This window comes from Passer domesticus, chromosome 2 (genome assembly GCF_036417665.1).
Source record: "Passer domesticus isolate bPasDom1 chromosome 2, bPasDom1.hap1, whole genome shotgun sequence".
In the NCBI taxonomy this organism is placed as follows: Eukaryota; Metazoa; Chordata; class Aves; order Passeriformes; family Passeridae; genus Passer; species Passer domesticus.
In genome coordinates, this window is record NC_087475.1 from 118,762,888 (window position 1) to 118,789,567 (window position 26,680).

Here is a 26,680-nt window from a genome sequence, read left to right on the forward strand (position 1 = left end):
AGGACCTTTGGTATGCTACTAGTTTCTAGTAACGAGAATAAATTAAGCATACAATTAAATGTAGGGCTTGGCAGGTTCTGTACTAGCCACTGACACAATGCCACGCAATGTGGAACTGGGGGTCTCTAAACCCTGCCCTAGTGCAGAGGATTTATGAGGTTTCAGATTTTGTGGAATTCAAGGACAGGTACAACTATAAAGAAAATAAAATGGTTCTGACCACTGGACAAATAGCTGGATGGTTGTGATTATAGTACCTCAAGATGACCATTCAGGGACTACTTACACAAAAAGGAAGGGGAATTTACTCTTATAGGCAGCCATGGTAGAATTTATAAAACATAAACAGGTACATATTTCTCTAAGTATTATTCCAAATACATATTTTGTACAGATACTACTCAAAAAATATATGCATATTGCCCATATATGTATTCTAAATCTATTGCAATTAAGGTAAATAATAAAAATCTTATTAGCTTCAATGTTAGAAGAATTAAACAGGGTTAAGTAAAACTATTATTAAATTCCATTCTGTGTTAACTGTACTGAAAGCTTTTTCACTACCTTTTTTTTAGTATCTTTTAGTTTGATTTCACACCTTGGGTCACATACATGTGGTATGTAATGATGACATAAAGATGCCAAAATAATAAATTCCCATAAGAAAATAACAGCTTCTATCCTAGAAACTTTTTAACCAAATACAATTTTTTAGCACACTTTGAAGTTCAACCCATGCAGTCACTGAAGAAAGGAGACATTAGGATTTTATTTGCCACATCATATAAAAACAGACAGAAAATTTGCAACCCATTACCTTTCTCTTTGCCATTAAGTTACCCATACTTCATGCAGAATTTATTCTGTTCGATGTGTCTTGCCAATAACAAGTAAAAGATGGGAGCTGAGTGGTTGGAGGACATGGAAGGGGATGGATGGGAAGGGGAGGAGAAGTTCCCGTCACAGTGAAACGATGACTAGAAGATGGCCAATAAAATTTCAACTTACCAGACACAACTAAAAACAAAAACAAAACAAAAAGAAAACATGGAATAAATAAAATTGAACAGATATGAAACAAAGCAAAGAATAAAGCAAAATTAAAAAAAAAAAATTAAAAATGGATCCTTGGTAAGAACGTTAGAAAGAAAACACACATTCTGATATATGAAAAATAGGTTTATAATGTTGAATAACATTTTTATATTTTGATTTTTAAACAGCAATCTCTATCATATATTGAAAAGTAGGTGGTAGAGGAAAATGGGTAACAGACTGAAATGCTGGCCAGGCAGTCTGGGTTCTACTCCAAGCCTTTCTAATGAACTGATGTGTACCTTCAGTAATTTTTTTTTTTTCCCCCACATTATTAATATGCATCTGCATCAAGATTTTTACATAGCAAAACTAACTTAAAATCTCCAGTAAATATCAATCTGCAACATTGCTGAAATGGAACAGTAATATTTACAGCCTTTCTAAAGCATCAAGCATTTACAAATGGAATATATTTTTCTGAAGCTAATAGCTGTTAAAGAAGAAAGTTTTTAAGAAATGAATAATATGCTAAGAGATTTAGACCACACACAAATCTCTTTAGTATAAGATTGCTGAGTCAAGATCATAAGGCTCACTAATAAACTGTAAATGCAAAGTATATCACAATTAAAACTAGTTTGAAAAGATTCTTAACTTTTCTTTGTCCCCCAAACCAGAATTTCATTAAAATATTCAAAACAAAATAGTTATTGCAAAACATTAGATTTTTCAACAGAAATGATCAGTGGTAAATTATCAAAGATTAAATTATCCTTCAACCATTGTTCAAAATTTTCATAAACTTTGGAATGGCTCAGATCCTGGCAAAGTAACTTTGCTTATAGAAGAAAGGCATGTTAGAAAGTATTCCAACCTCATATCAGTTATGGAAAGAACAGATTGGAAAAAAACCCAAAAAACCCAGAAGTAATGCATTTTGAAAATATACACAGATACTGAACAAAAAAAGAAAAAGTTAATAAAATAAAAGGCTAGTTGGTGATAATTACAGTAAAGGTTCAAAAAGATATAAAAAGGTATTTTTTAAACACATGCTACACTTTGGTCTTATCACTTTATGCTGATGGTAAACCAGCTCGAGCTCAGCATGAGCACACTTTCATATCGAGTAGCTAAGCACCCTCAATTCACCATCCTCTGATAAACGCATGCAGGAAACCAATAATATCCACTTTGCCAACATTCATTAGGCATGAGGAATCCTGGCCTCCTGCTCTAATAAATACAGAGGACTCCAGGTGTATTATCAAAACGAAGCAGAAGGAGAATCAGATAGAATATCTGAATTTGGAACATGTTGAAGACAAGAACCTGCAACTGCATATGCCAAACTCAGATCAACCAGATTTGAGTTTTATAAGAGACTTTTTTTTTTCCAGGAAATAATCTCAAACAGAAGAAGTTTAAAGTACCATTTTACAAAGATTCTGAGTTTTAAAGAATTATTCTGGATGTGCATTAGCCTTCTTTAAAAGGTATTTCTCAAAAAGAAAATCAGTGTGCATTACTCTGCTTAGATTATCTGTAAATCTACAATTCATAACAGGAGCGGCCAAGAAATGCTACACATAAATTCCTGAGAGAAATCTGCTCTTCCTCATGATTCAGCTCCCAGCTACTCTTGTTTGTGTGCAAGCCTATATTTCCCAGTAACCATTGCTTTTTAACTGAAAAGCTCTTTATGAAACTTGCAAACTGGAAGTGCTCTGGAATTAGAAATGATTCTCCATAAAACATCACTCATTGTACATGAAACAGCCTGATAAGAGACTTAATGGAATGCAATTATTGCACAGAGAAACCAATTCTAAATTATTGTTTTTTCATTTGTTGAGTAGTGCCAAGAAGAGGAAAGTTCAGCCTTCTCAGTAGCAATGCAGAGCTGCTCAAGTCCTCTACTGTAAACTCACTGGAAAATACCTAACAGGGTGCTCAATTATAGTTCTACAAATTAAATTAACTTCTAAGTGCTGAATTTCCTCCTTTCTTTTTATTCAACATTTCTTACTGTAGGTCAAAAATAACCCTGTCAAGCAAATATATTTTTTGCCCACCTGTGAAAACAGAGGGGACACTGATACATGAAAATAAATCCCTGTAGAAACAGGGCATCATATTGGTTGCGAATCTGTGGAAAGGGCAAAGGGTGAAGTTTCATAGAAAAAATTTGAACAATTCTGTCAGAGGGATATCATGTGGTTTAAAAGAACAACAATAATAGCAACATCTACAACAAAGATCACATTCTTAGTTTGATTTGCAGCCTATTGATATCTAAGGTTACTAAAACTGAGAAGCAAATAGTTTTTCCTCTAGTACAGCACATTTTATTTGACACCACTTTCAATTATGAATTAATTTTCCCTGTGTTAATCATGGCTTTTCACATGGCAATTAGGTGGAATAACCTGTTTGTAAAGACAGGAAGTTAGCATGTAAAACCACAACTACCAAAGGAATAATATTTTTGCCTTTCATGTAATTTCCTTGACATGCAAGGCTTTTCAGGGAAGACGTGTCCAGTCGCTGAACAAAAACCAAAAGAAAAGCAGTTTCCAGTCTAGTGACGTGATCTTTTAATGCCTTATTCTTTCCAGCAATCCTATCAACCTCTCTGGGACTATTGGTATCATTAAATCCACTCACAGGAGTAGGAATTTGCAGTTTTAGGACTTAAACTACAGCCTAGTACAGTTGCCAGATGTTAATGGAGCAACTATTACATTTGACAGATGTAGTTTTGTAGGTTCACATGATAATCAGGTTGGAAGCAACCTCAGAGGTCCCCATTCCAACCTCACGCTCAAGCGGGTCAGCTACAGGGTCAGTCAGGGCTTGATCCACTCAGGGCCTGAAAAATTGCAAGGAACAACAATGGCAGACTCTGGCAGCCCGCTCTGCTGCTCGGCTGCCCAGCCAGTGGAGAAATGCCTTCTCATGTCCAGCCTCAATCTGCCTAGGTTCAGCTTAAATCCATTGGTCTTTTGTGCTCCCTCCATGCTCTGCTGGGATGAGCCTGGGTCTGTCCCACCCTGGGGTCTCATTTGAGACCTCTACATGCTGTGTGCAATGCCTGCATCTCAAAAAGACACATTTTGTGTCTCATTTTGCAGCTCTCCTCACAGAGGTGAAGGCAAATGTTGATCTAGTGTTTCACTAGAACCCACTGGTTTCCTCATATTTAGAATAAAATTTTACAGCTTTGCATCCATTTCTTAGTCTGCCATTATGCAAGTCAGAAGCTTCAAGTACACCACTCTTGATAGCTTGGTAGCAATTATCTATCTCAAAAGGAGTAAAATTATAGACATTTTAATTTATGTATACTAATAAGATGCTTTTGAGATCTTGAGATCCAAGGTGGTACTTAACTACTAAAGAGTATTTTGTTCAGCATGTTTAATACTCATTAATTATGGTTCTCACTATACTATTTACAAATATCTTCCAGGTGCTTGGAAGACATCCTGTTATTTAACTGCCACAAGTTGAACACTTTTGATTGAAGCTCAGGATGTTTAATTTCTGATTATTTTAAAAAAATCTTCATGGCTTCAAGGACTTTTGGACACTTATAGAGATTATTATAAAAGAAGCAAGAAAGTATAACTCTAGACGAGAGAAATTAAACAATCCCAATTTTCAAGCCAATAATTATACACAACAATCAAGCTCATATCCAAACTTTAGCTTCTGTATAAATAGCTGGCCATTATGACTAATCTAGAAAATGGCAGTCACAATGAAATTCAGATTCCTTTCAAGTAATTTTGTGATATGTTAATCCCAGTTCAAGTGAAATATTTCAGACATGACATGTGCCTGTAGAAATGAAGTGGTAGCAGACGGGACAGGAGTATGAGCAGATGTGATGGAGTAGACAGTGGAGTGAGAAGTTGGAATTTCCACTGGGATTCGCCAGGTCCAGACTAGACAGTGAGAGGGGAGATAGTGCAGAGCTAACAACAGAGATAGCACAGAGATTGCTGTGTTATCTGTCAGGGAGCTGAAATTCAGCTGTTTGTCATCTTCATGTGAAATAAACGGGTGAGAAACCCACAGTTCATGACCTCTATCTGAAATGTGTGGGTACAGAAAATTTGGGTACTACAGTCACATGAAGAGGAAATGTTAGAGTCTGATTATGTTTAGAGAACTGGTCAAACTCTGGCTTTTCACACTTTAAAAAACAAACTAACAAGAAATCCTGAATAATTCCAAACAAAAACTCTGCAAAAAGCTGCCAACATCTTCTATTAAAAATGTGTCTAATTTCTTATCCTGCTAAACTCTGAAATCTAATGAAACATTTTTTATGTTCAAATATCTGAATGAGGACCATTGAATACCTCCCTGCAACATGATTATCAGATATTTATGTTGGTGTTTTGTAAAAACTATTATTAACAGAGATAGTTTAAGACAATGTGCCATGTCCCATTTCCTATCTGGTGATTTGTAGGCTATTTGTTCTTATCAAAGCAATCTGAAACTCTCAATATCCTTGATATGCACATCTCTCTGCAGTCATTTGTGGGAAGTATCACTTTCTACAGAGAAATAAACAAAAGCCTGAATCTCTTGTCCTGAAAAAAATATAAATGCTGCCATTCAGCTGCCTCCTGGCTTCAGCCTGTGAAAAATACAGGAAAATAACACCAGGTACAGTACAAAAGAACTGGGGTATATCACTTTTCATCCTCCCTGGACTCTCTATTTTCAGCTGTCACTTCTTGAGGTATAAATACATATACACACAATTCACAATTTTTCCCGGATTTTCTGCTAAAGTTCACATTGATGTGGGACCAGCCTGGGCCACCCTTACTCACTGTGAATGCTTTCACAGTGCGTGGTCCCGGAGCACCAAGTTTGACACAGTGCAGCACAAATGTCTGAGGAAAGGTCTCGCAGTCTGGCGCCAAGCATGCCACAGCCACAGGGCTGAGGTAAAATGTTTACATGAGATTTTTGATGTCTCAAATCAGAAGTGATGACTTGTAACTGCAAACCCCCAGCAAGGGAGCAATCATGGCTTATTGCATTTATGATGAGTGGAAAAATTCTGTTTTAGATTGCTGCTGATTTGTCAGATAAGCACTTCTTAAGTTTAAAGGAACAAGAGACTACAGTAACTTCAAATTTACCAAACCTGAGAAGATAAAAATTTGATTTGAAACAAAAAAGAGATTAATTATTTTCTATAATTGTAACGTGAAGAATGAAATTAAGACAGAAACAAGTGACTTACTAGTTGGAAAAACAGTTCTGATATTAAGACCACCTTTAGAATTAGTGAAACCCATAAAAATGCTTCAGTTTCGCAGACAGAAAAGTGAACACGGGGAAAATTTCAGTATCAATTAGGTGCTGCTTTCCTCAACATACTTGCAAAGTGTTTTGTAGTTTTTTAAAATTTGTATTTATTTTTGTTTACAATTGATTCACATTCCCTCTTCTGCCTGAACACTGAAAACTGACTGAAAGTCAGGTTGCCCTGGTTTCAGCTGGGGTAAAGTTAATTTTTCTTCTTAGCAGTGGATGTAGTGCTGAGTTTTGGATTCAGTATGAGAATAATGTTGATAACACACTGATGTTTTGGTTGTTGCTGAGCAGTGCTTATCCCAAGTCAAGGACTTGTCATGCTCTGCCAAGTGAGGAGGGATACAAGAAGCTGGGAGGGATCATGGTTGGGACAGCTGACCTGAATTGCTATGGAACATACTGCCCAGTATTTAAACTGGGTGATAACTGGTTGGGAGCTGCTGATCACTCTTCAGGGGAAGTTGGTTGTCCTTCAGCAGGTGAGCAATTGTACAGTGCATCACTTGTGTCTCTTGGATTTTTTTTCTCTCTCTTCATTACAATTACTGGTTCTGTTGCCATTAGTATTATTAGCATATTTTACTCTGTTTCAATTATTAAAGTGTTCTTGTCTCAATCCACAGATTTCTGGGTTTTGTTTGTTTGTTTGCCTGACTTTTATTTTTTTTTCAGATTCTTCTCCCCATCCCACTTGGTGGAGAGGCATTGAGGGGCTGTGTCGTCAGCTGCAGTTAAACGACGACACGTGCTGGGCAGTAACAGAGAAACAGGCTGGCTGGAGTTTATGCCCTGCACAAAAAGTGCCACTCTCAGGATACTGAGGGACTGCCACCTGCAATTGTCACTGGGCACTTCCTCCAGAAGCCTCAAGACAGGTGCAGTCTGGAAACTTGGTGGTCACATCATCCTGACACTGCCTCTGACTGTGCAGGGCAGGACATATGCTCTCATTCCCAGCACACGGCACATGCCTGGCAGGCTGGATTTAACCTGTGCCTTGGACTTGAAACCCAAAGAAAGGAAAAGGGCCAGCGCCTCTGTGCACTCAGGAGAGCTGGCGTGCTCCGGGGGAAGTGGTCTGAGAGGAAAAAAGGCACGTGTTGCTCCTGGGTGCTGACAGGACAGACACAGCCTTGGAAATCTAAGTGCTTCTGGAGCTGCTGTACATTCCAGGGAGAGACACAGGCCAGGGTAAGGCTTTGGAACACCCCTAAACATGGGTGTCATAACACAGCCTGGTACCTCAACATCACCAACTCCAGAAACAATTCTAGACATGACCTTCAAGCACCATGGATTCAAAATCAATGTTTCTCCATACGGCAGCAAGAAGGAAAGTGGCTTCTCCCACAGCTTTGCAGTGGGAGCAACAAGCAATTATTCTCATTTCAAGAGCAATCAAATGGCATTAACTCTTTATGGATTTCTGGCCATTCTGAGATTTAGTTTAAACTGCGAGGTGTTTCCTTCCTCAAATCTGATTCAAGAGGCTGGACAGTAAAATCTGGCTCTGTTTCAGCTGTGTATCAGTCATGCAACTATATAATCTTGAAGTCTGATTTTAAGAAGGTAATGAATTTTCCCTTTAAAAAATCAAGATGAAAAGGGCTACACAAGTGTCCATGTCTGTCTATATGTCTGAGGAACCCACTGCAAAAATCGGTGGGTAGACAACAGTGTACTCATATGAGACTTTTTGCTTTGCAACTGATACTAGGAAAAAATTGAGATAGATCATAATCTGTCCTCCTGCAGGATTCAATGAAGATTTCTACAATAAAAAAACAAAAATGTGGAAAAAGGCTTTGCAATGCAACTTTAAAGGTGGCACTTCTCAGATTAATATATGTACTACACAGTTTAAGGTCTCAGAGATTGCCACTGTAAAATATGAACCGGTCAGTACAATTTCCATAGGAATTCCTCTTTTTTCCTGTCAAACACTGAATGTGCACAGTGCCTTTGAATGGCAATGTGTATAAATCCTGTAGTTATTGCCTTGAGGTGACAAAGAGAAATCTGAAATAAGGAGGGCAGAAGACAGAGAGGGAGAGAGGGGGATTTAAGTTTTTCCAGAACTTCCTCTCCTAGTCTACCTTCCCCCTTCCTTGCTCTGGATCCTCCTAAACCACACTATAAACCAAACATAATTTAGAGAGACCTCTTATGATGAGTCTAATCCCATCTATTTAAAAACTAGAGTGATGTGGTACACTGTGAAGTCCTGTTTCCCAGGTTTCTCTTTTCAGAGAAGAGAAGTTGTCTTCCCCCGTGTTTTAAATGAACTGAGGTAATTTTAGGCACTGCTGCAATCTAAGTAGTCATGGCTACAAATATTTATACTAAAGCCTTTTAAAAGAGTGAAAAAGGATGAATTTTAAATAAACTGTGCAGAAGTACAAAAAGATTATGATAGATAGACACTATTTGAAGAATTTTTAGGAGCTTCCTACTGCATTTTTTGACTTACAGTTGAAGATAGTAGAACTGAAAAGGAAACTGAGGGGAATTTTTTTATTTTTTTCCCCAGCTGTTTATGATAGCATAGAGTACTTCTTGGAAAGGAGAACTTGAAATCCATAGCAACCTTCTTATAACAAGTTAAAGCTATTTGTGAAAAGTGGCCAAGGCCCATGATCAACGGATACCAACACACACTAAAAATGGAAGGACAATAAAATCTCTGCAGAGGACTAACTTGTGATCATTAAAAAAATGTTGGTTTGGGCATGCAGTACTCAGTGAAGAATACTCTCAAGTGAAATGTATTATTTTGAAAGAAACCTGGATTTCTTCTCATGGGGATGCCATACCCCCCACATAGAGACAACCAAGTATACACCAACACCCCAACTTATGTTTCAGTAATGTTAACAGGAATCTAACTGTGACATATTAACAAAATTTAATTATATGCAGCAAAAAATACAATGTGTAAGAATTCTATGCAAGCCAGACTATCCACCACATACCAAGAATTTTTACTGTCATGGAAGCAGAAATGGGAACAAGATGCTTTAGGAAATAAGGATGATCTGCAAAAATAAAATAAAACTAACAAATTCAGGGACGCTTAGCCTGGTTTTCACACAGTTCTCTGTCAAAAGATGGAAATGCTATCAAAAGTTGCTGGTAGTCTGAAAGGGCCATCAGACCTTGCTGGTGGACGACTGGACAAAACCAGAACTGTCAGGTGACTCCCTGCTCTTACTGAGACCCAATGTGTGACCTTAACTGTGTCAAAAGAGAAAGCAGCTGTCCCATGTGAGGAGGTGCCAGAGAGAGACAAAAAGAGAACAGAATCCCTGCCAGTCCTGTGTTTAGAGAGCAGGGAGCATTTATGAGAACAAAACAAGCAACCTCATCCATCCAGACGAGGACTTTGTTTTGCTTCTCTGTCCTGTCATCCTATTTCATACTTAGAAGGGTAGAAAAAAAGTAATCACAAACTTTGGGAATTAGTGTGTGGTCATAGGACAAGAGGAGCACGCAAATACCTCCTGCAGAAAATGATAATTTATATATAACAGTTCAGCCTGAACAAGGAATCTTTTTCCTTATATTGGAAGATTCTGATACTGAGCCTACAAGGCAATCGAGTCCACATATAAAGACAGAAAAATTATTTATTACTATTTTTGAGTGTTATTCAGCACCTAGCAACAAAACATTTTAGTGTTCAAACAAAACACAACTCATAGTAAAAAGTGGTACTCAAAACATAATGTTTGAATACACTGTTATTCAGCATTTTTAAATTCCTTGAGACCAATTCAGAAATTACTGATGCAAGTAAACTAACAGAAGTAGGGGACTGTACTGCATCACTGTATTACTCACAGGCTATAAACTAGACAAAAAATAACGTGTGTATTACCTTTTTACAGATGTTTAGCATAATTTAATAAAGCTGATGTTTATTTCAGAATGAATGTATAGCAGAAGTACTGTTTGCTGAACAACCAATTAAAATTACTTTTCCTTGCACTCTAATTTTATTCATAAACCCAAAAATCTTCAAATTATACAACTTGTAGTAAAATTCTACTTTGTCTACTCCAAAGAAAGAATTATCAAACTGTTGTCTTTAGAACAGCAGTCACAGTAAGTCTGCAGCAGTGAAACCTGATACAAAAACAATTGCTTTTTCCACAGCCATGGGATTTAGGAAATTTCAGGCACTAGAAAAGAACCTTCAGATTTTCTTTGCTACTTTTTTTTAATTGAATGCTGAAGTATGCTACACAAACCTACTTGCTTCGATTGTCTGCGCCGAGTGATTAAACTGCATAATTTTTGAGAATTATATCTTAAATAAACCCCTATTAGCAGAAAAAAAGCCTCTAGCTTCAACTTATTTCTGTAGTAACATTTCTCCAAATTATTTGGATGCCTGTTCTACATGCTTAAAACATCTGTCTCAAATCCTTGTTTCAAAGTACCAAACTGGAGGAAGGAATCTCAAAAGTTTTTGTGTTATTTTCCTGTAAAATATTGTTGTCACTGTTGTGAGAATCTATCAAAAAAACCAAACCAAACCAAGCCAACATCCATTTAGCACTTCAAAACCATGGAAGCAGTTATTTATTAAAATACTTACAGATTCCTTCTTTTATCCATACTTTAAAAATGTTTCAGGAACCTTAGTGTTCATCAGTTGCATCAGTAAGACAAGAACCTTCAGGGCTCTAATCTCCTCTTCAGACATTTTTCTCATTTCCTGCTGATTAACTTTTAAGATTTCTATTCTTAAACCAGAAATTGGTGGCAGTCAAACTCCTCAGATCCTTGATAGAAATCTGACGTGCTATCAGAGTTTACTGCAGTCATTAAGGGGGAAATGGGCTCTTTAAGCTATTGGCATCACAGGAGATGGTCTCCTTCATTCATCCTGCCAAAAGTTTACTAATTAAAAAAATACTGAAGTTCATTGGACAATCATTATTCTTCCTTCCTTTTTCAAGGGACTGAAGGCAGAATATTGCATCAAAACAATTATTTCAAAGGAAGAAATACTGATTTAAAGAGAGAACATGAAGACAAGTTCAGACCTAAATCCAATCCTAGTTTTAAAATTCCAGTGGTTAAATTCAGTCCTGAGACTCTGAAGGATTCACTACAATGCATAATAATTGCTGTACACCTCAACAGCATTTCTGTAATCCCATAAAATTCTGAATTTTGTCTTTGTTGTTTTAATGCTTAATGCAGTTACATTTACAGCCAATTTATAATGTGTACTGGCAGCCTGACACAGTGGAAATATTTATATGGTATCAGACAGATGAAAGAGCAAATCCTATTCCTTTATATTCTGGGTGGTATTTGCAGCTCTTCCCAGAAGCCTTATCAAATAGATGTCATTTACTGTGTGCCTTGGAGCTACCTTGCACAAAGAGGAGCTGGAAGGAGGAGGAAATTCCAGACCTGAACCATGTGCCACCTTTTTAGATTAAAATTCCTTGTCAGTTGACTGGTACAGCAAAATCACAGCCAGGAGTCACTTATCAAAAGTTTCACTCTCTATCTACCTTGCAGACAAGCTCTGTTAACCCTAGAATTAAAGACATCATAATCTAAAAAGGCTTGGTATCAGAGATTGCCACTGTAAAATATGAACTGGCCAGTACAATTTCCATAGGAATTCTTCTTTTTTCCTGCCAAACAGATAACACTGAATGTGCTTAGTGCCTTTGAATGGCAAAATTTACATTCTACAGTTCAGTCACTGGTGCATCAGGTTTAGCTGTGGGTTAGGCAGGGCCCTGTACTAAGTATTGCACACTCCTCCAGAGCCCCTGCTTGAGCAGGGAGAGCTAAGAAGAACTCAAAATATTTTTGTTCACTACCAATCTGCTGCTGACTGACCACAGCCACCGACAGCCAGTGTTGGTGTCACTCTCGTGAAGTCCTGAAGCCAACTGAGCCACTTGAGCTGCTGCTCCCAACTCCTGCTGAGCCTCACCTACACTGCCACTGCTGTGATGGTTCCTGGCCAGCTGCAGATCAGGGCTGCCACTGGAGCCCTAACTTACACTTGTGTGTTTCACAGAGAACAGCTCATTTCACCAGAAATTATAAACTAATTACAAAATTAGATGTCAAAAAAGCCAAATTAAATACTGCAAATGGGAGCAAAGCAAATGAAAGGCAGTGAGCACATGTAAAACCTTTGATTCTTAGATTTGCTTGAGAGCATTTTCATGGTTAAATGTGGGATTTGCAGATTCTTGAAGATGCCCTGCTTCCATTGGCATTATCGGTAAAACTAATTTTATTTTAGTACTGAAGTTCTGAAGTATGCATTTTTGGTAATTTTGTGCATCTTAGGAACATTGTTTTCCATTATATATATAATAATGAAATATATAACATATTTCCCAAAGTCCTGCTTTGAGGTATAAACCTAAGCAAGTCACATAACAGAAACCTACACAAAACATAAAATGCATCTTGCATATATAAAATACAATATAATATAAATACAATAAATATATCCAGCTTGCTTAGCGCTAGAGCAAGACAGAAGTCCACTGTTCCAGTGATGCCATTTTTTTGGCCATTTTTTTCCTTTTCTGAAGTTTTCAGCTACTTGATGAAATACAATGTGTTGGCAAAATATAATTATTGTACTCTGGGCTGCTTCCTGGCATTATGTATTGACTGAGGTATTTATTTAATAATTAATCATCTCCTGAATGAAATGCTTCCACATGTATTTAGCTATGTCTCTGGATGCCTTACAGATGCAGTACACATTGCTGCAAAATGAAAACAGAGGGTAGAACTCTCCAATTTTAGGTATATGGAAACAACATCAGGATTACATTTCCTTAACTATTTAATTTTCGAAGGAGACAATAAGATAACTTGACAGTTTTAGGGATGGAAATGCTTCTAAGCTGCAGGAGTAAAACACTAAAGGAAGAGTTCAAACTTCACTACGTCAATACAGAACTCCAAATTTGGTTTATGAATACGGCTGAAGTCACAGTATGCATGTAGGAAACACTTATGGTCCCCAAAGTTAGGAGCCTGTACAGAGGAAAAGAGTGATTCCAATAACCAGCATCTGTGACACCAGTGCCATGAGCAGGAAGAACATAAAAATAGAACTGATATTCCCTCCCCTCTCTTGTATTTTCTACAGTTAACAGTTTATTACACAGAAGGAGAGTTGAACTATCTGAGCTGACAGTTCCCAGTCCAGGGACAAGGCCTGGGCTGGCTCCCAGCTCAGAGGCAGCACTGTGGCTGTGCAGCATTCCCGAGAGCATTCCCAAAACAGGGAGCCCTGCAGGGCACGCATCAGGCACGAGGCAGAGCTGAGCAGGAGGAAAGGGTCCTGTGGGATCCAGGGCAGCTCCCTGTGAGAGCCAGGATAGCTGTTCACCACCTGCCATCCACACCTCCCTGACAGCTGCGTATCTCAATTGCCCTGGTGCCACACGCTCCACCTTTCAGAGCCCCAGATAACCCTCCACAGGAGACAGCACGCTGGGGTCAGCCACGGTGTGAGTGGAAATGATGAGCTGAGAAAAAGATAAATCCTTTTCTTAGTGCTGCCAGCCCCCAGGCCCTGAAGAACACTTCTTGCAGCCCTGCCACGTTTCACTCCTTGCCGCAGCCCCACTGTGCAGACACTTGACAGAAGGGACTGTCCCTTTCCTGACATGGACACGCGTCTTAGGTCACCACTGACAGCTCTCATATTCCTCCTCTGGCATGGAGTCTGGCACAGAAATACCACAGCCTGTTGCTGAGATACTGAAGAGGAAAAAACCCAAACCAAAGCTCCACAAATAACCCGAACCCACTCAAACCCACGCCAAGCCCCCTCCTTGCCCTTTGCTGAATTTAACATGCCTCCACAGTGGCATGTCTGAAGCTGTGATTGGCAGTGCAGCCTTATGTTTACAAATAGGCAACAAAAATAACTCAATTTGGCATGGCAGAACACACATTTACTAAACTCTACAGTCAACAGATCATGTGATGATAACCAAACATGCAGAAAAGAGTTGCCAGTTGCATTCTTTGAAAAAAACCCCATAAAATCATAAAAAGCAATGAACCAACCAAAAAATTCAAAGAGCTGTGTGTCCACAAACAGTTAGAGCAATCTTATTTTAGCACTGAAACAAGACCAGTCTACTTTTCTAGATATAGCATAGTCAAAAAGCTGACCCTTTAGGAAAAAAAACAAACATGTCTTTACAAGGGCAAGAGGAGAGGAAGGAAAAGGGAGAAGGCAGAAAAAGGAGGAAAAATGTGAAAAAAATCTGAATGGAAAATCCATTTGCTAGAGGAGTATTATTTTCCCTCCCATAAAACTTGGTCTCTAGGATACACTAATAAATGGATTTTGATCATAATTTATTTCATTACCAACTACAAATTGTCCCTGCACATTACAGTTTCTCACATCAATCCCTCCTATGAAGACATTAGTGCAGACAAATGGCTCAGGAGGTAATCCATTCACACTGGGAAACAAATTATCCCATAACAGCATCCTCAGAGCAAAGCTGCCACAGTGCAAATATCTACTGTGTAATGCAAACACTTAAAAATTAGGATCTTGAAGAATCAGGACTTAGGCTATGATCTTGTTCTTTAAAAATACCAGTTTATTATCAAAAAGATCTCATTCAATTTCTAACATCTACATACTAAAGTAATTTTATATCTATTAGCATCATTAAGCTAAATGGGATTTCAAGTATGTTTTTGTATATTATTTTGAATAGGACTATGAAAGATTAGGGCTACCAAGGGTTAATTTCCAGAAATGTAACTGCTCAACCAGTCATTAAAGGAAATTTTCTTAATAGTAACATTTTACAGGATTAACAGTTGATTTAAGATGTGATCTTCAGAACAAATCACTGTTTAGGAAATAATTCAGTCTTTTTCCTTTGAATAAACTGTGCTTACTGCTCACAAGTTTATCCTTTATTCTCCAACACTGAGCACGAGAGCTGGTTATTTTACAAACATAAGGTATGAGTTTTGATGTATAAACATCATGGTGATGAACAAAACAGAACATCTCAAAATTCTTGGTTTTATGAGATTTTCAATGAAAGAATTCAATACTTTCCTAACAGAGGGACACCAAATGTTTCTGGTGGAAAAAAGGAGAGCAGGTTCAGGGCAAGACCTTTCCTGTTACAGTAAATGTGTCAAAATAGAGGCCTGTTACCAAATAAAATACTTTTAAGCCTATACTTCCCCAGAACTCCATAATGACTAATTCCCACTGAACAGAGAAAAGGACAGAAGGACCATCAGGCCCAGAAAAAAGCATCAGGATGACATCATTGCCTGTCTGCTAGCCAGGAAAGGAAGAGAGGGATTATCTGAACAGTGAACATCTGGATTGTGTATATAAAGGCAGTGAAGGATTTTTATACATATTAGTTCACTGAGTTCCACTGAATTTTTATCTTACAAAGAAACAGTAGTGCTACGATACACTTCTCTAATGAAAAAGCAACAGGAATTCCAGTGGTCTGAGTTAGTGTATTAAAAGATACACAAACAGATTTATCATTCACTGCTTCTCTACTATATTTAATTGAAAAAACTTGGCAGATACTTGAACTTGCAACTCTTTCTTTTTGAATTAAAACAGTGCAGCTTCGTAACACTGACTTTCTTCTTTCTGTGTTTCAGATACAAAGACAGCAAATGACTTGATTCTGAACTTGAAGAACTGAAATTCAAAACATACTCAGTTCCCCATCCCAGCATTGTAAAGACTACTTAAAAAATCTTAGATGTGAAGTGTTCCCATTTCCTCAGAACATAACTCAAGAAAAAATTGTATTTTCACATTTTTTTATCTCTAGAGTTGTCGTACAAAGAAAAATCAACTTATTCTAGTACAACTTTATTCTTTGCAAAGAAACATTCTTACCTTGAACTGTTAAAGTTGCTGATGCCTCAGCTTTTCCAACCATATTTTCTGCAACACAAGTGTATGATCCCATGTCTCCTGCCATAACTTTCCTGATTTTCAAGGTATGGTCATCACGGATTTCGTATCTTTAAATATACATAGTAGTTAACACTGAGTAAGAATAACAGAACTTTGTACAGTTTCTGTAAAGCGTAAAAACATGGGGGATGTGGCCTAAAAATATTCTTATTTCTGTATTTCCCATAAGGGGAAAAAAAGTATAGATACTTATAAATGATAATGCGAAATAAAGCTTTAAAACCAAAATATATCCAAGAATTAGAAAACCTTATTCTGATATTATTTGCACACAATTGCAAAGGTCTAATGCAAACCTTTTTAATTGTTAGCATTATTTTAACAAGTAATTATAACAATATTTATTATTTTCCATCCGAATGACAGATTTTTAATATGGTTGAAAAGAAAATATTGTTCTCAAAAAAGACCACAATTGTTTGAAAGTCAAGATAAATCACAGTTCGTTCTTTTTTTTTTTTTCTTTTTTTTCCTAAAGGATAATGTGGCCTTTTACAAATTTCTTTCCTTTCATCACCTTTCTCTCTTTTATGTATAATGCACTCAATGTATTTCTATTTATGGTAAGTAGATTTTTCTCCTAAAAATGATAGTTCTTATTAAAGCTACATTACCAAAAAGCTGTATTTAAAAAGTAATTGGTCAACTTACAAATCTAACCCTGTAAAAGTGTTTCTTCTTTCAGTCCACTCTTTTAAAGTTTTTTAAACTGATAATTAGGATTTCAAAGTAAGTAAATAAGTATTTAATCTATCTCTATATTGATCCATCACAGGATGTGTTTATTTTTAATAGTGTGTTTTACTTTTTGACCTGAATTACAGCAATGACAAAAAAGAAGTTCGTTGGAAACCTAGCAACAAAAACACGTATAACCAAGGCAGCTTTCTACATTGCCAGACTACATTTTACATCAATTGCAATTCCAATATATACTTCTTGATGTTGTAATCTCTTTTACTATTTGTTAAACATTCTCCAAAACTTTTAGAAATCACGGAAGACTCTTCAGGTGAAGAATTAATCTGCATCTGATACTACTGGCTGCACTTGGTTGTTTTATGCTATATTTGTCCTGTGTTATCACAGCCAAAGCTTGAAAACAGGCCATCCTTAAGTTTCAACATAAATTGTAAAATCAGCTAGAGCTCAGTGCTAATTAGAAATGTTTAATGGATCAAGCCAGGCCTTTTGTATTCAAGACAAAGAAATGCTAGCTGTCAATCACTGAATGGCCCCATCATACACCAAACTAGATGTTATAGAAATGTTAACTGCAAGTACTGCACCTTGCTTTTGGCAGCTCTCCATCATCTTTCCTCCATCTCACTGTAGGCACAGGGTCACCTCTTGCCTCACACTTAAACTCCGCACTGTCATCCACAGTCACTGCCAAATTGCTCGGCCTCTTCACAAAAGATGGTCTCTCTAAGGGGAAGGGAAAGGAAAACAAGGGTTAATCCAGCAGTTCTGTGTCCAGATTGCACAGAATCACAGTGAGGTTGCTTGCAGGTGTCAGCAGCAGCAAGCATTCCATGCAATAATTTCCAATGCTGCATTTGAAAGGCAATTTTTCTTTCACCAGCACACATGAAGTAAAACAAGGCAAAAAAAACCCCAAAATGTCCTCTCTGTAGTTTTTGTTCTGCTGCTATCCCTGAATTAAATTGCCCAAGTCCTGGCTCACCAGAGTCAGATTAATTGCTGCACACTTATGCTCAGACTTTCTGGAACAGAAAGTTGACCTCAGTACAGGCTGTATTGTTTTGGTAAACCCTGCGAATTTCAGGAAAGGTACTGATACACTTTTCTACCTGTAACAGGATTCAAAGCTGTAGGTTGCTGGGCTATTCCTACTTTCATAATTCCACGCCAGGCCGCACTGCAGTGAGATTTGCACATTCCCAAGGATAAAAGTGGTTTTAAACAATTTCTGGATTATTCCAGGAATGACCCATCTAGAAGAGCAGCACCAGATGACAACAGCATGTCCATAAAAAACCTGGGAAGGTTTAACAGGAGAGTGTTTGGCAGGTTCCTTTGCCTAAGGCAGATGAACTTTTTGTCTATAAACCTGTGAAAGCTCTGAGGGAGTTGAGAAGGCAGTTGCATGTTTTGACTTGTATGTACTAAAGATATAAATATCATCCCCCTGGAACTGCAACAGTCTGAGGCCATTGGCACCATCAGGAAGTGTGAATAGCCAAAAATACACCACAAATTTCTCACAGGAGTACAAAACAACCAGACAGAAGGATAAAGAGACAATCCCATGCTCTTCATGTTTCACATTTATGTTTGAGAAAAGCAGTTCTAAATATTACTCTGGCTTTGCAGCCATAGAGATTCAATATTACAAAAACTTCATGGTTTGAAAAGGAAATGTGAACTGAACAAAACCTTAATAAAAAAAACCCTTCCTTTATTCTCGAGGATGTCCAGACCAGCTGGACACTTGTGTTGTAGAAAATTTAACTTTGCTGGCAATGGTAGGAAATACTGTTAAATGAAATAGCAAGTTGATCTTTGAGCTGTCACTTCTAGCCTGAGTTCATATACAAGAAGTGCGAAATAAAACAGAGATCTACAGACATAAATCTAGCTGTGAATTAAAAAGACACAAATATAGACAACCTGCTTCCCTGGCCCCTTTCTTGTAGGTGCTGAAAAAACCAAACCTGAATGTAGGAAAACAACATCCAGATTAAATATCAAAGTAGGAATAGTTTGGGGAAGAATATTTAACTTAACTATGCAAGAGAAAAAGGACTGATCTGGTAAGACCAAGACTGCTGCCCACAAGAGGCCCATTGTTCTCCAGATCAGTTTCCTAAAGGAAGAGTAATGGACTTCCATGAGTTTTTGTCTGCCCATTTATAACACTCTTACTCAAAAGCAGAAACGGATAGGGGAAATCAGCACTGATTTAAGAATCTATCTTTGTCACATGATTATTTGGTACATACAAGGAAAGCTTAGCAAGGATCACTTTGAAACTTTCTAATATTACAGTTTCTGGCACGCAATCCTTCCTCTGATCTAAAGCAGAGACCTAGAAGCAAAAGTTCAACTTCTAAATAACCAAACCTCATAAATAGCAGATTAATGTAGAAAAAATGTAATATATAATGTCAGCATATTACTCGTGCTTTTTCACACATATCCAAGTCTGAGTTGAAAGAATAAGGTGTTTTAAAGATTTCTAGACAGTGGCTGGTAAGAAATTCAAAGCTTTCCTGACCCATTTGAAAACAAAACCTCACTAGTTTCCCCAGGCTGAAAATCTGAAATATGTCTGAAAGGAACAAGAGATGAAGAAAAAGCCAGACAGAGCTCTGCCTGCAATGCACCCCTCTTACAGGTTTTTAGCCAAAGAAGTAATTTTTCAGCCTAAATTATCAAACAGTTCAGCCCATGATTCCCTGGTTGGCAGCAGACTAGTGATGAACTATTACACGGTACAGTTAAATAGGAGCCTGGTGCCAGGACTTTACTCATGTAATTACAATTTACTTTCAAGTTTAGATTTTGCTCGAAAGTTCTGAAACTCTATTTGACAATAAACTTCCTCCCCTAGTGCTTCAAAAGTGTTTATACAAAACCAAAATAAACCAGTACAGGTTCCTCAGCTTCTAAAGGGTTACATACCACTTTCTTCCCAGATATCCAGTTTGAACCATTTTAAGATGGCATAAAACCTTGTTTTATTTGGGAAAATCTTGCTTCACATGAAACTCTGAACAGGTCTTCAAGTTGCCTGAGTCCTCGCTCAACAATGTAGGGGAGACAGATAAAAGTGCCAAAGACAGACAAGACAGCTCTTAAACATTAATTTAATAAAAATAAAACCACCAACAAACTACTACTGCAGCAGCATTGTGATGGAAACCAGTATGCTGTGAACCAGGGCTTGGATGGTCTCATCCTGTCAAGATGCAACAGCTATTTTTTTTTTTCAGAAACAATCAAGCTATCTCAAGCCTCCTCTAATTTAAAGTAAAATGGGACATATTTTGAAGGAAAAGCACCTAAATTCTCCTATGCTGAAGGAATACTAGGACTGCAGGTGGACTTGCAGCTTCCCTCCTGATGTTGCAACAAAACATGTGATTTTCAGCTAAGATCAGCTGTCTTAAATGAAAACATATTTTTTTGATGCTCAGAGGGACTATCAATAGGATCACTTGAACAAGCAGACCTGTTGTAGTTTCACAACACTCAGCACACTTTCCTATAAATGAAAGCATAATTATTCCAAATAGAAATTTAGAGTAATTCTGATTCTCTCCAGTAAGAAAGAAAAATTAAGCCTCTGCTTCTTAAATTTGTTAATTTTTGTTTTCCTGTTATTTCACAATACTGATCCAGTCAAGGACACTGGAATTATTTTCAGTTTGAGCATTAAATACAAAAGCATTTTATAATAGGAAAAAATTGTCCAAGGTGGGCTGCAGAGCCATTACCTTCCTTCTATTTACTAAGACCACAACCATGAGAAAAACATTTTCAGCACTGAAAAGGAAATGGATCAGAATAATCTTTAGAGAAAGACTTACTACGAAAAACAAAAGATGGACATTTTAATCAATGGAGTCTAAAAGGAATTCTTACCTAAAACAGTGAGCTCTGCAACTTCACTTTCACGTTCTCCAACCATATTTGTTCCAACGCAAACGTATTTGCCAGCATCGTTCTTTCTGGTGTATGTGATCATGAGCTTTCCTCCTCTGATCTAGGACAAATCAAGGATAACAAAAATACTTCAGTATGAATTATTGATTTAATAACAATAGCTTAGAAAATATTTTGTTATAGATAATAAAACAGAAGAAGCCATCTCTGGTTTTCCATATCACATAGTTTTACATCAGTATTTTAAAATCCCTGAGATTTGGAGACTTGTTAGTTTTTTCTTCTTTCTGTGTAATGTAATGCTGGCTGCTTACCAGCCTGTTCAATGCTTGTTAGCCAGAAGGACTACAATTCCTTCCCATGTACTGATACCATCAGGTGGAGAGTAAAAATTAGCACGAGACATAAATCTCATTTTCACATCAAGTCCTGCAATTACTTTTTCTTGACAAGAAATATGTGCACGCTATCCTGCTGCTGGTCGTGCTCATTACTATTTATGAATTTTGTGTTTGTTTTGGTTTTCATTTCTTAAGGAAGTGAAGGAAATTCTTTATTCTTTAGTTCTTCACCTTAAATAAAGTAAGTTTAAATGCTAATAAGCAGATGAGTGGAAACAATTATATTCTTACTGGGAAATTAATAACATTCTGCTCTTGATTTTGAATTCAGCTTTTGGGAGATAACAGAATTCCGATAACAGCCAAATCAGAAAACACACTTACCTTTGTGATTTCAAATCTTATTATATTATATAAAAATTTACATTAAATGCATATGAAAATACCTGCTCTTTCATGAAAAGGATTTATTCCCTCATTCTATTGACCAAATGGTTGAACAAGTTGCAAAGTTCACCAAAATGGAGCAAAATTTCTGTAGGCAGCTGCATATGTACCATGTTTACTTTGATATACAAAGAAAGTTCCTTAATTACAGAAAATACATTCTGAAGTGCACATATGCTTACAAGCCCTATCACTTTTGAAAACCACTGCAGTTCAAGCCATGGGTGGAAGTAGACAATAAATAAAAGCCACATATGAAGCTACATGAAAGGCTCTAATGTGGTCAGTGACAAGGAGGAGAGTGTTCTCAATATGAGGTATTTAGCTCCAGTTGCCTGCAGCTAGCAATCTGTCCCTGGAAATTTGACATCTTGAGCAGCGTTGGGCTCTGATTGTCATTGTAGGATGTACAGGCAGAAAGATGACAGTCAGTTATTGAGATAAATGGACACGCACGTGGAGCGTAGACAGTGCTGCATACAAATTTCATTCTGTTGCCTTTGGCACTCATTGCTTGAGAGCACAAGAGAAATGTCCTTTATCATTCAGAAAGCTGGTAATGCTGAAATTTCAGTGGAGATTTTAGGCATGAGGAATGAAAAAATAAAGGTGACCTGCAAACACACATTTTTCAAGAATCAATATGCAGTTTTAGATTGCTGACTGCCTGAACTGGTGAGCAGGGGAAGAGGATGTAAAGTATAACTAGAAGACTATCTGTATTTATTCCTGTTTTACATGTCCCTAAATCACAGGAAGCAACTGATTTTCCAAATAATGTATGCAAAGGATTACCAGCCCCCCCACCCTGATTTTTTAATGACTTTCACTTGCATTTTGGGATATTTGTATATCCAGATACATATGCAGAAATATATACCTTTTATGTATATAAATACTGACGACACTGGATAGAACAAAGAAATGTATTTATATGTCACAAGAATTTGCCAACTCATTTGATGATTTCAAACCCATGTAAACTGATCAGTGATTTTTTGTGTATGTCTTCAAAGTCTAAATCCTAGTGACATTCAGTAGCATTTGTGCTCCTCTGTTATTTTATCACTTAAGAAAATCCCATTCAAATCCACCACAATATGACACAACTGCATATCTTGCACAAATTGTAACCTTAAGCAAGAACTATCTTAGGAATTTCTTGTCGGAGTCGCTACAAGAGTCTCTTCAAAGTATAGTTGGAGAGAAGCATTAAAGCAGAAACATATGAAAAATTAAAAAGTCATTGAAAACTGCTTTTCTTGCAAGTTATTTGAGATTTAGACAAAGAAGGCGACACAGAGGAAACTTCCCTCATGGATGTTGAGGCACATTTCCTAAGATGTGACATGCATGCTGAAGAAGGCTGTGCTTACAACATGGAATTCTGAACGCACATGCAAAGGGGTTTCTTTTGTTAGGTTGGTTGGTTTCCTTAAAACATGAGAAGGATTTAGAACTTTAGCTACAATGACGTTTATTCCACATGGAATTATGATAAATTACACAGCTACAATAAAATGTCCCACCACTGAATGTGGAATTACACGTGTCTGTAACTGGAGCAGTCACAGATGGCTAGAAGGAAGTGAACTTCCCCTGGTGGGCAGCTACCAAAATTCTTCATTGCATTAAAAAAAGTTACGTACCCACCATCTCAATAAGATTGGACAATCCCTTCAGTTTAGTATGTTGCAAATGAAAACTGCAGCTATGAACAATTTATGTTGTCTCTGTGCAGTATTTCTTCTCAACAGGCAATCCCAGAAATACCCATGGACCATAGACCAATGGCTTAAAAAAGTACACAATGGAAGACATGCATGTGGAATTTGGTAGCAACACATAAAGAATCACTACTGAATTTGTCTTACTAAGTTCATATCCAGTATTTAGAGCTGTAAACAGTCAAATCACCTTTGGAGACAGTACATGAAACCTTGCAAATTACAACTATTCATAGTCTGCATATACTTAACTGTTAATGAAGGCATTTTAATTTGAGTGCTCTGGCTCTTTTCATATTTTTGCCCTTGTCCCAAAGTACACCAGCTGGACTTTATAGCAGCAAATGATATAATTTGCAAAAGTGACAGGCAGAGAGTATACCATTACATCCCAAACTGCCTGAAGAGTTGTGACCATGTTGAATACCAAGAGAAGTCCTTTCTTCCTAGTAAACAAGATACTGAAAACAGTTTTATTCCACTACTCTAATAGATATGGTTGTGGGAAAAGAACAGCTTTGCTAACTGCCAAAGCTAAAAGTCTAATTCTGGAAGTAATTGTCATGTTTCATTTATACCAACATGAAGCCAAGGCACTTTTTGACTTTTCATGTCTCTTCAGTATTTTGTTCTGTGCCTACCAGCAAATCTATCAGAGATTTGCAAGTAGGACAATACAAGAATAACACTGAATTCTAATAAAAGAAAAAGATTGTTATCAGTATTTCACAGATGATCTTCAGCTGCCTGTAAGATGTATGAATTATTGTATATATGCTAAGAAAATATATGATGGTATGGTGACTTACAAAGACTTTTTGAAAGCTATTTTCTATGACCTGCCTGCCTGACCATATTTTGCTCCTCATCAGTAAATTGCTCATTCAAGCAAGTCCACTTCATTTATTTCTTTAAACAATAGTTGGAGATGTTCATACAGAAAACTCTAGGCACCCACAGAGTTAACTAGGTCCAGAATTGTAAATTATGGCCACCCAGCAGCAAAAAATCATATACAAATAATGAATCAACTCAGTCAGCCAATAAATCAAATCCATAAAAACTTACCCAAGGGTTCTACAACATACCACCAAGAATTCAGTATAGCTGTACACACATATATTCTTATTCTGAAACCATATTTTATATACCTATGTGCGTTGTGTATATGCGTGTAAATTTCTGCATGTATAAATCCATACCCATCTGTCTGTGTTATGAAATATTTTTATATATGTGGGTGATTCATTTACTTTTCACAGAAATGTGGTATGAAATATGAGACAGAATGAAGCCATAAGAGAAATGTTTGGGGAGTCCAAATATAAATGTGAGTGACTTTTTTTTAAACTTTCTTTCAGTTTCTAGTTTATTTCCATTTAATAAATTAAATCTGCTCTGTTGCAAAATAATTTGAAAGCAAACAAATTAATAGGAAAAGGGAATTTAGACTGCAGAATGAAATACTGACTTATTTTTGTATAGCCAGGTTTTTTGCATATGTGATATCACAAATTTCATATATTTTAGTCTCCTAGAGTACAGTACACATGACAACTCATTTTCTTTCATTTTTTAAATTGAAAGTGGTGGACATATAATATTAACCTGCCAGACACTGCCTTTGCTTTAAAAGTGTACCATCTAATTATGAATAACAATACAACAGCAAAAGCACACAGTGAGTCCAGGCAATTGTAATTAATAGTGCCACCAATGGTATATCCAAGCAAAATTGAGCTTTTATATTTTAGTTAAGAAACATGGAGTTTGTTCATTTCCCTCTGTCTGGTCTAGCATCCCAAAATATCCATATCACAACTCACCACTGCAGGAGAGGCTGTTGGGCATGGAATGTCAGCAACAGAAGGCAGCTTTGCAGTTTGAACAAAGTTGAACAAAAAGGAGTACAAATGACTATCTAGCTTAATTTTTATCTAAAAATTTGTATCTTGTGAATCCCATATATTCCTCCCTATGTATTGTAGCATGCTTAAATACTAGACACTAGACATCAAAATGTGTTTGGAGCAGGTCTTCAACAATGACTAAAGTTTGTTCTTGTTTAACTTCAAAGCTCAGACAGACGAGTCTGTCCTGCTTTCCGTTCTATTCTGTGGGACCCCAGGAAGGTACACGCTGCCTCCTCCAGATCAAACACACAAAAAATTCTATTTGAAACTAGTCTGAAACAGTCTTTCAAGTGGTCTTCCTGTGCTGTAAATCTGTCATGACAAAGTGCAAATCAATTGTTCCCCGCTACCCTACAGACCAACAAAACAGCTTTGCAATACAGACAGGCCTGAAGGCAGCCTAAAGGAAGGTGCAAAATGCATAGGAAGGTGGCTTTACGTAAAAAGAAGGTATTTAAGGTAGATAAAATGACAATAGATTCAAGCTGCTGCTTCTGGCACCCCTGCCAATCTGATACATCAGAGGCAGAATTGGATTCAAGCCCATTCATAAGACTCCTTTTCCCACTTTTCTGGCCTCATTATTAATGGCTGTAACTACAAGAAGGTGGATATCTACAAAGCATTAAGGGTTACCTGTGTTCTGAATTGCTTGTTGAATTAAAAGGCAGCTGACAGTTATTCAGCCATTGGCATTATCACAAGACACCAAATACTAGAATTACTTTATGTGTTTGATGCTTCACCCAACAACACTGTAGAAACAGCCAAGATATATACAGAACTCCATAAATCACAATCAGAAAAGAAAAATCAATGCCTCAGCATATGTGATTTTCAGAAGTTTGAAACTGCAACAATTCCAAATTAACCTTCTATAAACATTTGGCTTTTGTTAATCACAAAGGAAGATCTAATTCAGAGGAAGATTTACTTCACAAAAATCCGTATTGGCTCACATTAGTCAGAACTAATTTCTGAACAAGCAGCTATGTTTATATTGCAATATTTGAACCAGTGAAATACTTCTCTGAAACACTTTCACAGCTACAGTACAAAACATTTTCTATGCAATACTTCCTTTCTTATTATAAACCAAGACTAAAATCTTACAACAAAAGCATGTTACTACTATCTTCATGTTCTTAAATCTGTTCTACAAAGATCACCAAAAAATATAAAAAATAAGCAAATGCTTCATAAACTGTTTTTCATGTTGTTAGTCATTAA

The 26,680-nt window shown here is 37.0% G+C and overlaps 1 protein-coding gene across 9 annotated transcripts in view; it reads right to left on the minus strand.

Annotated features, from left to right (window-relative positions):
- The window catches only part of ROBO1 (roundabout guidance receptor 1), a 674,462-nt gene that overhangs the window by 64,186 nt on the left and 583,596 nt on the right, over positions 1-26,680 (minus strand). For all 9 annotated transcript variants that reach the window (XM_064410935.1, XM_064410937.1, XM_064410939.1 and 6 more), the window contains 3 exons: positions 21,002-21,122; positions 17,680-17,818; positions 16,310-16,437 (listed from right to left, as the gene is read on the minus strand). In XM_064410935.1, the coding sequence (XP_064267005.1) occupies positions 16,310-16,437; positions 17,680-17,818; positions 21,002-21,122 (388 nt within the window). The remainder of the gene's footprint in view (positions 1-16,309; positions 16,438-17,679; positions 17,819-21,001; positions 21,123-26,680) is intronic.